This window comes from Mesocricetus auratus, unplaced genomic scaffold (genome assembly GCF_017639785.1).
Source record: "Mesocricetus auratus isolate SY011 unplaced genomic scaffold, BCM_Maur_2.0 Super-Scaffold_100001, whole genome shotgun sequence".
NCBI classification, from domain to species: domain Eukaryota; kingdom Metazoa; phylum Chordata; class Mammalia; order Rodentia; family Cricetidae; genus Mesocricetus; species Mesocricetus auratus.
In genome coordinates, this window is record NW_024429187.1 from 11,173,706 (window position 1) to 11,187,989 (window position 14,284).

The following is a 14,284-nucleotide window of genomic DNA, read 5'->3' on the forward strand; positions in this document are numbered from 1 at the left end:
AACACTCTGAGATTTGACAGTGACAACACACACATAAATCATACAAGTAACACATAAGGAACCAAAAATCTACAATTTAATTCCTGCCAAAAAATACTAGTTAACCTGATGACAATGAAGAAAATGATAGTATTTTAAAAATTATTTTGAAGGATACTTGAACAAACGAGTTTGAAATCCAGTGGGACAGACTCGTGTGTCTCATACTCTGTCTTTCCAAACAGACTTAGCTCACTAGTGGGCTTCGTCAACTGGAGACTGACCCCCCAAATGCTCCCATAGTGGCTGCCAAGTGTTCTGGAATTGATACTACTGAGAATTTTCCATCTGACCCCCAAGGTCTAATACGGGGTACTCAATCTCATATAAGCGCACACTCTTGTTGCACCCCGAAAACATTGCTGCCTCGATGTGTGCATGTGGCGAATTGGTCATTTCTTTGTTTTTGGTTTAATAAGTCAGTTCACAGTGGCTGATTGGAAAGTTGGACCGGAGCCAGCACGCTGGATATGAGTAGTAATGAGTGGGCAGGATGCTGTGCTGTGCTCGGAGCAGAACAATCGATCCCCCTGTCATTTACACCGTCTCTAACAGAGAGGAGCCAAAGCCCAGAGGAAGCATGAAATACCGAGGACTCCCATAATACCGCCTAGCTTATTTACGATTCCCTCCTCCATCCTTCCTGCTGGTCCAGATGGCTTCCCTCTTTGTTTTCCAGGATGAATTATGCTCACACCCTGCAAGATGCTGATGACTTCACAAACCTTCCTCTTCAGCCCTCACAAAGGGAAACCATGAAGTCTTACCTCTGCCGAATTATGCTCACACCCTGCAAGATGCTGGTGACTTCACAAACCTTCCTCTTCAGCCCCCACAAAGGGAAACCATGAAGTCTTACCTCTGCCGAATTATGCTCACACCCTGCAAGATGCTGGTGACTTCACAAACCTTCCTCTTCAGCCCCCACAAAGGGAAACCATGAAGTCTTACCTCTGCCGAATTATGCTGGGATTAGCTGTCACCAACTGAGTTTTGGAGCCGACATCCCTGGTGTACTCACTTGACAAAGGAGGGAGATTGCATCTAGAAATGCAAGAAGGAACGTTTCAGAATGACTCACGTACTTTTACACCAAGTCGGTGATAGGCGCACACAAATAGGAATGTTAATTCTGTCTCAATTCATCTTCCCATTTCCATGGGCATTAGATGACTAACTAACGGTTATCATCGCCAAAGTCCTAGGGGGCCTGCTTTATTCTCCTTCTTCCTTTGTTTTCTTTTTCTTTTTCTTGTGTGTTGTTGTTGTTGTTGCTGTTGTTTTAGAAGAAAATGTCAGTGGCAGACGTAGATGTTCTACCAGAGGAAAGAGATGGTAACCGAGGTGTATCTGCTTTGCTGAAAATGTATTAGAAGTATGCTGCCATCCACCTGTAATCCCATACTTGGGAGGTAGAGGGTACAGAGACTGAAGCAGCCTTGCTTATATAGTGAGCTGGAGGTCAGCCTGGGCTACATGAAACCTTGCCTCAAAAATAAAAATACAAGCAAATAAATAAATGAGCAAATAAGTGAGTGGATACACAGACAGATGGATGGATGGATGGATGGATGGACAGACGGACAGACAGGCAGAGGCTTGAGAGACAGCTCAGCCATTAGGACTATTTAGTAGTCTTGCAGAGGACCCAGGACTCGGCACCCATAGGGCAGCTCACAGCTGTCTGTAAAACCAATTCCGGGAGATCGGGTACCCTCTTCTGGGCTTTGCTGGCACCTGTGCATGTGTGATGCATATAAACTCGCACAAGCATCCGCATTCACATAAAACAGAATAAAACCTTTTATTCTAATGGGTAATGAAATAATGATAATGAAACAATGATAATGAAAAAAGGAAGCAGCATCTGAAGAGGAGGGACACAGCACTTTGAGCTTGAAATGAGGGTTCAGAAGGCAGAGGGCAGATGCCCCGCCCTACACCCTCTACCTACATATAAACACCGATGAATTACTCTCTTTTCCCAGGGTTTTCTTTATTTCCCAGAGATTTACATTATGGCGGCACTTTCCGGGTCACATACTATTCAGCTAACCTAATGCATGAATGATTTTTACATATTCGGTGTAGGCGGTTTAAGGTGATGAAAGGAGGTGTCACCCAAAGAACGGCAGTGTGTTCTTGTACCACTCCTGCTCTGTGTGGGGTCTGCGTGAGTGTGTGTGTGTGTGTTACGCTTTCACCTGTGCATACACATGCACGTGCCACATAAGTGTGTATGTGGGGACCAGACATCAACATTAAGTGCCCCCCAATCACTGTCCACCTTATTTTTTGACACAACATCTCTCACTGAACCTGGAGCTACTGACTTGGCTGCACCAGCTGGCCAATGAGCTCCAGGATCCTTCTGTCTCCACTTCCACAACACTGGGATTATAGGACATGCCACCACCACGCCTACCTTTTGCTTTTTCCGAGGGGGGTGGAGCACATAGCCTCAAGTGTGTGTGCCTATTACTTTTCCAACTGAGCCATCTTCCCAGCCTAAGAAGTGATGGGTTCTCCATGAGAGAAAACAATCAGCCCACTCGTACCCTCAAAGTCTGCACCTGCCCTAACTGCTTCCTTTGGTCACGATGCCTTACGGATACACAGTGGGAAACACAGCCGTCTCACGCCCAGACCTGTGGCTTTCTGCCTGTGTGCATCAGGTTCAAGCGTTTCCTCCATGACCAGACACCAGGTAACAGCTTTACAGCCTTCCTGGGCCATAGTAAGGACTAAGGGAACTCTGCTAAAAAGTCTCTATGTTGATGTTCTACAAACCAGTGTTCAAAACTATCCTGTCAGAAAGACCACAGACATCTCATTATGCATTATTAGGTTTAATTTCTCCTCTCTAAACACATGTCGGACTTGACTCCTGCCACATTAGGGCATGTCTAACTTGCAGAATTTATTTATAGATAAAAATGTTTTTACGAACATTGCGGTCTCTGTGATCTGCTGGATTTCCCCTACCAGTGTGCCCTGGGAGACGAAATTGCCCACGCACCTATCAGCTGACCCGACCCCCTCACCAGCCTCTCTTTCTTCTGGGCCCCATGACTCCGGCCACACCAGGCAGTGCAGGCGGAAACATCTCCATGTTGATTTAAAAAAATCTCCCTTTCATCTGCTTGTGGGTAATAAAAATAACTGGATTTTCTGGTAACCACACACAGGTCAGTCAGTCAGCTGGTGACTTCTGTTCACTGAAAGCAGACAGTGTGCAGTGTGGAAGGCTGGGAGGAGATGGCCACTCTTGAGGCATCTATAAGCCCTTGACAACACCACAGCCCATGTGGCTTCCTGAGGAGCCTTGCAGAAGAGTGGACTCAGGTCATCATTAACCAGACCCCATCAAGCGGTACTATGGGTCAGATTGTGGTTGCACTATTTAACTGATCTTTGCAAAGACAAGATGGCTTCCCAACTAACACACAGGCTAAAATTTGGATGTCCTCCTTAAGGATGCTTTGATCTGGACTGCCCTTGCTAACATTTGAGAATCAGCTATAGATTCTAAACTTTGCTTGGGAGTCAATAACAAATTCATTTTCATGTACAACTATTTTGTTTTCTTCTGTGTTCATGATTCATATGCCTGGATCCATTTATATCTTCTAGCACAGAATAAAACCACGAGAAAAGTTTTGTCAATAAATAATCAAACAAAAAAATCCCAAAACCAAAACAATAAAATTCACAAGCTGGTTTTTTTTCCCCCTGTAACAGAGGGGTGCTGATAGCAAGACAGATTTTACATGTGACTTTCTGAAACCGATGACAATGTGTATTGATGAAGTGTCTGCCTTCTGCCCTGTAAACATTCTCTTCCAGCACAAACAACAGGGCTGTTTCCCTGAATCTCTTTTCTTAGGAAAAGTGCACTATGCGTTTAGCTCCTCAGTTCCTAAATTGATAATTACATAGATTTGCATAAAAGGCCCATTTAATATAGTCAAATTGTTTCTAATAAGGCATAATTGTATAAAGTGTCCCAAATTTCACATTATTGCTTGTTGGCACAATTGAGAGAGATATTAGTTGTTTAAATTGTTTCCATAATGGTGATGCTTGTGACCCTGAAAGATATCCAAGAACGGAAGAGGAGAGGGGTGAGGAATTGGCATGCTGGATAGAAGACTCAACAATGGAAAAACATAGTTATGTGTGTGTGTGTGTGTGCGCGTGCGTGTGTGCGTGTGCGTGTATTTGTGTGTGTGTTTGTGCGTGCATGTGTGTATTTGTGTGTGTGTGTATTTGTGTGTGTGCATGTGTGTGTGTGTGCGCGCGCGCGCATGTGTGTGCACGTGCGTGTAAGCATGCAGGACATTCCACTTCACACAATCCAAAAGGCTCCACAACTGTTGCCATGCAGTGACTGTGAGCCACACAGTCTGTCTTCAATGTGGAATCATTATTACTTCTGCCTTGTCCATGTTCCTTGAGAGACTAAATTCAAGAATTTATTGCTGTTGTTTTGAGACAGGGTCTCCTGTAGCCCAGGAATGCCTGAAATTTCCTGTGTAGCCAAGGATGACCCTAAACTTCCGATCCACCTTCCGAGTGCTGGGACTAGAGGTACGCCCTATCACGGCCAGCTTTATGCAAGGACTCTCACTGAGCCAGCCCCACAGATTATTTTAAAGTGCTACTTTTGGTTAAAGAATAAATGTGCACTTTGAAAAAATGGGAAATTGGGTTGGTTGGTGTTTTTTTTTTCCAACATTTTGAAGGGTATGTTTTAAACCTGTCTGTGCACAGAACATTATGGGATGGCTGGAGGACAGGTCTGGAAGTCTCCACTGTAATCTGGGTCTACCGTACAAGGAAGGCTATGTGGAGATACCCCCCCCCCCGTCTTTGCTTACCCACACCACGTGCTTCCCAATCCCCCAGGCACTCAATAGTTCTGAACTTGTGTGGTATCAACAGCAGATTGTGTAAAAGGCTAACCTAGTCCTGTCTGTTTGGGATAAAAGGGACACCACGAGATAATCCCCTATGGTGCTTAGGACGGCTCTTTTACATGTCAGGCTGATTCATCTTCCTGATGGTGGCTGAGTACGCGGGCAAACACACACACACACACACACACACACACACACACACACACACAGCAGGAGCGATAGAATCTGCTGCTTTTGGTAAAAAGCTGGACTCCCCCCCCTTGGGCTACAAGAAGAGAGACTGGCATCCCTGCCCTCACTCTGCGCCTGCCCTTTGGACGCTGAGGCAGAAGAGTTACTGTTCTCAGGCCTTCTGTCTCTTCAGTCATCTTAAATTCCAGGCAAATAAGACCTCAGAGGACGGGACTCCCACCCCAGATGAGGGCGGTTATCCACGAGGGCAAGCATGCACCCTTCAGGACGAACACACAGGTTAACCATTTAAGGGAAGACTCGGCAGGGTGGACCAGCTTGTAGGACAGGATGAGAGCTGAGCCGGTGGTGGGTCAGGGATGGATAGAACCATGGCATCCCTAATTGCATATGGCCGGGGGGAGCTGCTGCACCAGGCTCTGGCTGTAGCACTTCCTCTAATGTCTCTTCACTCCATGTTGAGAGAAAGCACCCCGGCTATGCCTCAGAGAGCCTGAAGGTTTGAAAAGGTTGTGAACGCCACAGTGACACAGTATTTGCAGACGTGTGGACTGCGGGATGTCTTCCTTTCCTTCCTCCAACAGCCTCGGCAGAGGGGAAATAATACAATGTTGGGCACCTACACGGTTAACCGTGCAGTTGGTGTGTCCCCCCAACCCTGCGTTCTTCATTAACTTCTCAGCCCCACGTAATAACCCAGGGATTGGAGCAGGTGCCGGCCAGCACTGGGGCTCCCTGGCACCCTCACATGCCTCTGATTTCTGTGAGATGTTATCCTCTCCCGTGACACACACGTTTCTCCCACGCCTTCTCCCGTGTCTCGTGGCACCCAAGCGGCCCCCGTTGGAGCTGTACAGCTGAGGATTGTGCCAGGAGACCGTCTCCGCCTTAGTTTATTGAACCTTGTTCCTCAGACCGTGGTGGAATGAGCAAAGGGTTCGGCACCAGTGCCTCTGCTGCATCAAGAGCTGCTCTCGCTGTCTTGAATTAAGGCTCTCACTCCTTCTCCCTGCTATCTGTATACGTTACAAAAATGGTAAAATAAAGCAAACAGCAGTGGAGAAGAAAGCACAACCCTACAGTGCTAGCCTACCCTTGAAGGAAAGGTGTGTGTGTGCGCGTGTGTGCGCATGTGTGCGTGCGTGTGTGCGTGTGTGTGCATGTGTGCGTGTGTGTGCGTGTGTGTGTGTGCGTGTGTGTGTATGTGTGTATGTGTGCATGTGTGTGTGTGTGCGTGTGTGTGTGTGTGCGTGTGTGTGTATGTGTGTATGTGTGCGTGTGTGTGTGCGTGTGTGCGTGTGCGTGCGTGCGTGCGTATGTGTGCGTGCGTGTGCGTGCGTGCGTGCGTGTGTGTGTGTGTGTGTGTGTGTGTGTGTGTGTATGTAGAGGCTAGCAGTCTGCAATCACGTCTTCCTCAGCCATTCTCCTGCTTGTATTTTGAACCAGGGGCTCTCACCTGACTGGCTGCTCTATGAGCCCAAGGCATCCTCCAGTCTCCCCCGCCTCCCTACCTCTGGAATTATGAATACACCTGGCTTTTTAGGTAGATGCCTGGAATCAAACTTAAGTCCTTTCTTGTAGCATGAACAATAAAAACCCAGACACAGATACTGGGGTTCAAGCTTTAAGATGCAGATCAGAAAAGAAAGGCAGCTCTTACCTCTGAAAGGGCTGATCCTGTCCTCAGCGTGGATGGAAAATAAATCTCAGACTGAATACTTAATGCCCTGCTCCTATCTTATAAACCTCTCTAGAGCTGGGATTAAAGCCACGGGATCCAGAGTGCTGAGATCTCCTCTGTGTGAGCTCTGTTTCTCTTTTAGAATCATTCAATCTAATGTAACCCTGGGTGGCCTCAAATTCACAGAGATCCATCAGCTTTTGTCTCCTGAGCGCTGGAACTAAAGGTGTGTGCCACCGCTGCCCAGCGTCTATAGCTAACTGGTGCGACTGTGGGATTAAAGGTGTGTATCACCAGTGCCTGGCTCTATGGCTGTGGCTAGCTTAGCATTTTGATCTCCGGTGGCTTTATTAAATCATAGAACAATATACCACCACACTTCTGGCTGCAGAATCCTTGGGTTCCCGGTTCACAGTCATTCCTATGTCCTTGAAATTTTGGGGTTCACGTGAAAGAGTCTCCCAGACTCTCAAAGCTCTCTTGTTTCCCCAGCGAGGCGCGCTTTCCTTTTTCCAGTGTGTTGCAGACAGGCTGAGTTCATACGCGGGGGGCCATGCTTAGCCCTGAGCTCACCATGCCCCCACTCCCCAACCCCACCCTGAATGGCCCTGTCACTTGGTCCTGTTCGTCACTCCTCGTACCTCTTACTGCAGAGCCCACCCCTCACCCTGTCCTGGTTTTGGCGTACGTCGCCTCACGTGACTTCTGTCTAGAGCCCTCCCGCTTTGTTTTTGTTTTTGTTTTGTTTTGTTTTGGTTTTCCGAGACAGGGTTTCTCTGTATTGTTTTGGAGCCTGTCCTGGAACTCACTCTGTAGACCAGGCTGGCCTCAAACTCACAGAGATCCGCCTGCCCCTGCCTCCGGAGTGCTGGGATTAAAGGCGTGTGCCACCAACGCCCGGCTAGCGCCCTCCCTCTTTACACCCCGCCTTTCTTCCTTCCCGGCCAAGCAACCTCTGTCCCTCCGTCTGTCTGTCCGCCCGTGCGCCAGTGCAGCCACTCGCGGTCTTTGCTCTACATGCAGGGTTGGCTCACACTCACCCAGCACAGGCTGGCAGGGGCTGGGCTGCAGTTGGAAGGTAGCATCCCTTGGACAGGCTTAGCAGCTTTTGTCACTGCCCTTGAAGGGGCCTCCTGTCCTTTACCAAAACTCATGTCTGTGTCCCCACAGCCCCACCCACGCCGCCGCTTAGTCCCTTGACCAAGATTCCCCGTGACGTGAAGATCCCCCCCATCTCTTTCTTGCTGGTTTCATGGTCACACACAGACCAAACCCCGTCTTTAGATCCCACCTGCTCCTTTCAAACGCTTCTGTGGAAAGCTAAGAAGAAAAGGGTACACGTGCAATGACTAAAATGTTTATCCATGTGGAGCCAGCCCCGAGGAAAGAGCGATCTTTCAAGGTTTTAATCACCCAAGTATATAATCCGCGGGAGGATCTGAGCCCTCATTAGCAGCAGAGGCTACCTCCACTACTGTGGAGCCTGCTCAGCTTCAAAATTCCTCCGGCAGGGGCCGGGAGGAGTCCCGTTCCTCCCCTCAGTGTGCTCCTAACCTCACTTGCATATGGGCTTGAAGAGATGCTAAAGACAGGTGACAGGGGATTAATTGCAAGCTACTAGGTTTGAAAGGCCCTGAGCTTACAGAAGGGGGGGGAAGGAGTCGGAGGCTGCACTGTGGGTGCTCTCTTACCTCATGACAAAATCCGCTTCATCTATTTGACGGCCACAGCCGCTCATCTTCAGAATCCCGCCGTTTCCCACCACCGCACATTTCTTCAATGGCAGCTGGAAGGGGGTTCCCTAGCAACAGAAAACAAGGCGGGTTTTCACTGCAAAGAACACACAAGTGCTCCGAAATCATTACTGACAGCAGCAGACCTGAGGAACTTGAAGGCAGATTTGGCAGGGCAAGAAGAATCCTGGGAAGAAGGAGGACACCGCTGGGCGGCTGGGGGACAAGCTGGCCCGTCTCTCTGTGGTTAAAAGAGGGCACGGGGTAGGGGCGGGGGTGGGGGAGGGTAAAGAAAAACAGCAAAAAGTCCCTGACACATATTTAAATGTAATGACATCATTGTTTGTTTTCTTTCTCAAACTGGCTGAGCACATTACCACAGGTACTTGTTAGGGGAAACAGAAAAGTCCAAACTAAACACAGGACTGCTTCTAAAGGCGTTAGACAGGAAGCAGAGTCAGGTTGCGTGTGGTTCTCCTGTGTGACGGCAATGACGCCATCAGCCATTCATTCCCTAACAGTGTCTGCGTGTGTCTTAGGCAATGACGCCATCAGCCATTCATTCCCTAACAGTGTCTGCGTGTGTCTTAGGCAATGACGCCATCAGCCATTCGTTCCCTAACAGTGTCTGCGTGTGTCTTAGGCAATGACGCCATCAGCCATTCGTTCCCTAACAGTGTCTGCGTGTGTCTTAGGCAATGACGCCATCAGCCATTCGTTCCCTAACAGTGTCTGCGTGTGTCTTAGGCAATGACGCCATCAGCCATTCGTTCCCTAACAGTGTCTGCGTGTGTCTTAGGCAATGACGCCATCAGCCATTCGTTCCCTAACAGTGTCTGCGTGTGTCTTAGGCAATGACGCCATCAGCCATTCGTTCCCTAACAGTGTCTGCGTGTGTCTTAGGCAATGACGCCATCAGCCATTCATTCCTAACAGTGTCTGCGTGTGTCTTAGGCAATGACGCCATCAGCCATTCATTCCTAACAGTGTCTGCGTGTGTCTTAGGCAATGACGCCATCAGCCATTCATTCCCTAACAGTGTCTGCGTGTGTCTTAGGCAATGACGCCATCAGCCATTCATTCCCTAACAGTGTCTGCGTGTGTCTTAGGCAATGACGCCATCAGCCATTCATTCCCTAACAGTGTCTGCGTGTGTCTTAGGCAATGACGCCATCAGCCATTCATTCCCTAACAGTGTCTGCGCGTGTCTTAGGCTGCCTGCTGGAGACAACTGCAAGTCTAGGGAGCCCAGAGTCAGTGCGGGTTACGAAGAGAGCAGAGACGGAAGTGTGAACCCTGGCTGCCAACTGAACTGCACCGTGAACTTGATGACGTGGCGGAAGAGGAAGCCGAGGCAACTGCTACGGGAAGGAGTAGACAGAACTGTACCCCAGCACTCAGACAAAGCTTTGCCACTTGGAGAGTTAAGTGGAGGGCTAGGGAGATGGCTCATCAGAAACGCGCTTGCCCGGTGAGTGTGAGCGCTCCCGAGCGTGAGCCGTACAACTTGTACGGAACAGCTGAATGTGGCTGTGTGTGCTTGGAATCCCAGCTAGGGGTCACGGGGAGGTGAGGGTTGGGGTTGAAGACAAGGAGATTCTGGTCGTCACTGGCTGGTCAGAGGGACAGAGTCATGTGCTCCAGGCTAAGTGCAAGACCTTTCCCCCAGTAAGATGTAAAGTAATTGATAAAGACACCGGATGTTGACCTTTGACCCTTAGGGATGTACACACACACACACACACACACCACATAGAAAGAGGAAGCCTCAGGCAGAGGACACAGTGCAAATGAGGGCACGAGTATTTGCTGGAAGAAAACGCGCTGCTTGTGAGCAGAACCCGCTGGGTGGCTCTGTTTAGAACTGGGGAGGCATTAAGGGACAGGTGACTTGTGTCAAGCCAGACAGCATGTGACTTTCTTCTGCAAATACCGAGCTAGACTGCAAAGAAAATGTTCTGTGTGCCTGAGCGCTCCCCGGAGTGCTATTTATAGTGCAGGGGAATGTGGAAACCCAGTAATCGTCCCTGAAAGCGAAATGAATCATTTGGCCTCTTCTGGCTGGGTCAGCAAAAACTGCCAGGTACCCAGGCTCCTTGAAGCTGCTGGGACAGAACAGAGTCTTGGAGAGAAGACACTGAGTTCACACACACAGCGGATCTAGGAAACAACCAGACTGACAGGCCACACCATTTGCATGGATCACTTGCAAATAATTCAGACTATACCAAAGATAAAACAGAATCGGCTCACGAATATCCAGTGGGAGACTCCTACCTAGGCAGGAAGTAATAACTCAGCCAGGAAAGACAAAACTCCCATGAGTCTCTGCTTTTATTGGTAGCTGAAGGGGGCACTTAGTCCAACATGAGAAGATTTTTATTCTCTTGATTTCTAGTAGCGATATGAACAGCCAGAGCTTTGTAAATGCTGGTGATAAATATGTGATGTTTGCAGTGTAACATCTAAGCATTTTCCCATAGGAAGGAGAGAACTGTCTGCATTTCCACAGCAGAGATCAGCCCAATACACCGCTCCGGAGAGAGGAGAGACGGGCTAGGGAGAGCGTAACTTCATTCAGAACAGTGCATATTTTTCTTAGGCACTCTTAACATGAAGACTTGGAACCAACGCTTGAAAGCCAGCGATATCTGCAGTCAGTGAGGTCAGTGAGGTGGAGTAGCGTTGGCCTTGTTTGCGTGTCCCACGGATGTTTACTGAGACGCGTGAGTGTCGGTGACGAAGTAAAAGCCCACGTTCCCCAGGCACTCACACTCTACTGAAGAAAACAGAGACGGGTAAGGGAACGTGGGGGAAAAGGAACAGGGGATAGATAGTGAGGTGGTCTGTGGAGAGAAACGGGATTAGCAGAAGAAGGTCGGGAGACGCTTCCTGAGGAGCTGTGAGGGTCTGCAGGGCATCAGCCACAGTGCGCAGGAAGCCCTTGAGCGGGTTCCTGGAGGAGTTGAGAGTGTGAGAACTTGGGTATTGCATCACCCACTGGTACGAAGACCTTGAGGAGGGAACACCCCTGGGGTGAGAGAGGGGCCGAGAGCCTCTGTGGTCTGCCGGTGAGCAAGCAGAGAGAGACGAGATAAACACTGGTCATAAAGGGGGTGGAGAGGTTGGTGAATGAGGCCACATAGGCTGTCATGAAGACACTGATCTTCATTCTGAGAACCACGTCCATGGAAACGGGCACTGGGGTGGTGACATCATGGCCTGTGCTGGAGTGAGATCAAGCTGAACAGAGTCTGGTCAGGAATAGGGGCCAGGGCGGAGTCTGGTGCGATATTCCTGGCTAGGGACTTTGGTGACCTGGAACAGGGTGACAGGAGAGGGGAAGAGGTCAGATTCTGAGGGATCTGGAGGAAGTAGACTTGCTGGTGTGCAGAAAGGAAGGAAGGAAAGAACAGAGAAAGAGAGAGGAATGGGGAATGCTGCCAAGAGTTTTGTCTTCAACGGATGACCAGCTGTTTCCTGGGCCATAGAAGACCACAGCAGGGGTGTGTTTGGGGGACTGATTAACAGCTCGATCTTGAGAAGATCAGTGGTGCCATGACATTCAGACGTCCCAGTAGCTCTGTGCAGAACAAGACTGAGCACACAGTCAAGGAACTGGTCTGTGTGAGGTGGAAAATGGAGAGTGTCTTAGTTAGGCTCTCTGCTGCTGAGAAGAGACACCATGATCCTGGCAACTCTTATAAAGGAAAACATTACAGTTCAGAGATTCAGTCCATTGTCATCATGGTGGGACATGGTGGCGTGCAGGAAGACATGGTGCTGGAGAAGGAGCTGAGATTCCTGTATCTTGCAGGTGACTGGCGTGGCTTGACCATACATGAGACCTCAAATCCCGACTCCACGGTGACACACTTCCTCCAACAAGACCACACCCACTCCCACAAAGCCACACCTCCTAATAATGCTTACTCCCTTTGGGGGGCCACTTTCTTTCAAACCATCACAGAGTATGGTTGGGTATTTAAAGCCAAGAGGCAGAGTGGGGGTGAATACAAAAGAGAAGATGTCCTGGGGAACCAAGTAAAGGCAGCAAGTAACTAAGAGGGAGGAAATGCATCAAGTGCTCCTAATGGACAAAGGGTACTAACAGCTGAAAACTGCCACTGGACTGGGCAACATGAAGGCCACAGGCGTCCTTGACCAGAAGAGGCTACTGAGTCAGATGTATATAAATGCATATCCATTTAGACGTATACTGGAAAATCTTATAGCAAGAGAAAATATGCAGTTAATAGGTGAATATACACTGTAGGTGTCTCACATAGTTATGGTGTAACGACCAAGCCAGGGGGATTCCCAGGTACTCTCCACTGACAGCAGGACTTATAATGCAAGCCAAGCCCCTTAGCTGTTAAAGGGAGACCTTGAACACAGAGGACTGGTTCTCCCAGGTTTTCGGGCAAGAATATGGACCCTGAACATATAGACTCTGGAAGCAGTTGCACAGACCTGAAGGCTGCCCTCTAACTACTGAATCACCAGGCTATGGGACAGCGGGGCAGATGTCACGAGCCTCTATATTCTGCTCCTTCCCTCCACAGGGAGGCCATGCTCTGCAGGACCCTGTGGGAGCACTAGCTGATAGACAGAACATACTCTGCACTTCCGGAAAAGTGACCCACTCACCTCCCTCCCTGTTTCCATTCCTTGTCTCCTCCCACTGGAGTTCATGGACTTGTCTAAGCCGTGGCAATCCTAGATTTCAAGGGCTTTCATGGACAAGACAAAGGAATGGCTTGCTTAACCATCTAAACTTTATCTTACAATAAAGAATCGTTTTTGGTTAGCAGAAAAGTCAAGTAATAGACGTCTACACCCTTAAGCACCACCTCCAAAGTCCTCAAGCAAAACCTGAGGACATGGGGAACAGGCAGTGACCTGACTGTCATCTGGCCTTTGCTTGCTCCTTCATTGTCTTAAGTGCTGGCCTCACAGAAGACATTCGTTTCCCTTCAGTTCAACAAGCACCTGAGAACACTCTGCTGCCAGCACTAACGCACCAGCGAACAGTAACACTACACCACAGCTTTCCACGAGGAAAAGCTGACCGAGAAAAATACTGCGGGAGTCATCCACCTAATAATAATGGAACGCTGCTCCGGTTCAGGTTCAGGGTGCTTGGCAATGGCCAGTGCTGTCCCGAATAGGGCATAGCAAGGGATCCCCTTCTAGCACATATGGGACAAACCATGTGAACCGTAGGGTTTTGAGGGAGTGTCTTTTTGAAGACCTTCCATGCTGCGTTTCCTGATGTATCTCCTTGCATGCTGCTCTAGCTGAATACACCCCTGCTTATATTAATAAAGATTATTACTTTAAATGAAAGGATGGATCAGGGCACATTTAAGATAGATGAAATACAGTAACAAAGTCAACTGATTTAGAATCTCATGCCCAGGCACCTGAACTTGTCAGTGCCCCATTTTAAGCAAGTGTAATGATAACACTCCAAAGGAAGTTAAAGGAAGATGAGGTCACTGAACATCACCAGGAAGCCTCGAAGTTCTACATACGTACATGATATTTGTACGTTATGTCACATTTATTTATATAAACTCAACGTTACTATGCATAAAGTTAAAACCCTTTGTGAGGCATCACTTTGATGATTTGCATGGAAATGCACCCCCATAGGTTCAGCACATGAGTGTGAGCTCCAACGGGCGGTACAGTTTGGGAAGCCTGTGGAACCTTTA

At 48.7% G+C, this 14,284-nt stretch overlaps 1 protein-coding gene across 1 annotated transcript in view; it reads right to left on the minus strand.

Moving 5' to 3' along the window:
• Nucleotides 1-14,284, minus strand: part of St8sia1 (ST8 alpha-N-acetyl-neuraminide alpha-2,8-sialyltransferase 1) — a 128,392-nt gene that overhangs the window by 35,003 nt on the left and 79,105 nt on the right. The window contains exons 3-4 of the mRNA XM_040743543.1: nucleotides 8,523-8,632; nucleotides 991-1,083 (exon numbers count right to left, since the gene is read on the minus strand). Of these exons, the coding sequence (XP_040599477.1) occupies nucleotides 991-1,083; nucleotides 8,523-8,632 (203 nt within the window). The remainder of the gene's footprint in view (nucleotides 1-990; nucleotides 1,084-8,522; nucleotides 8,633-14,284) is intronic.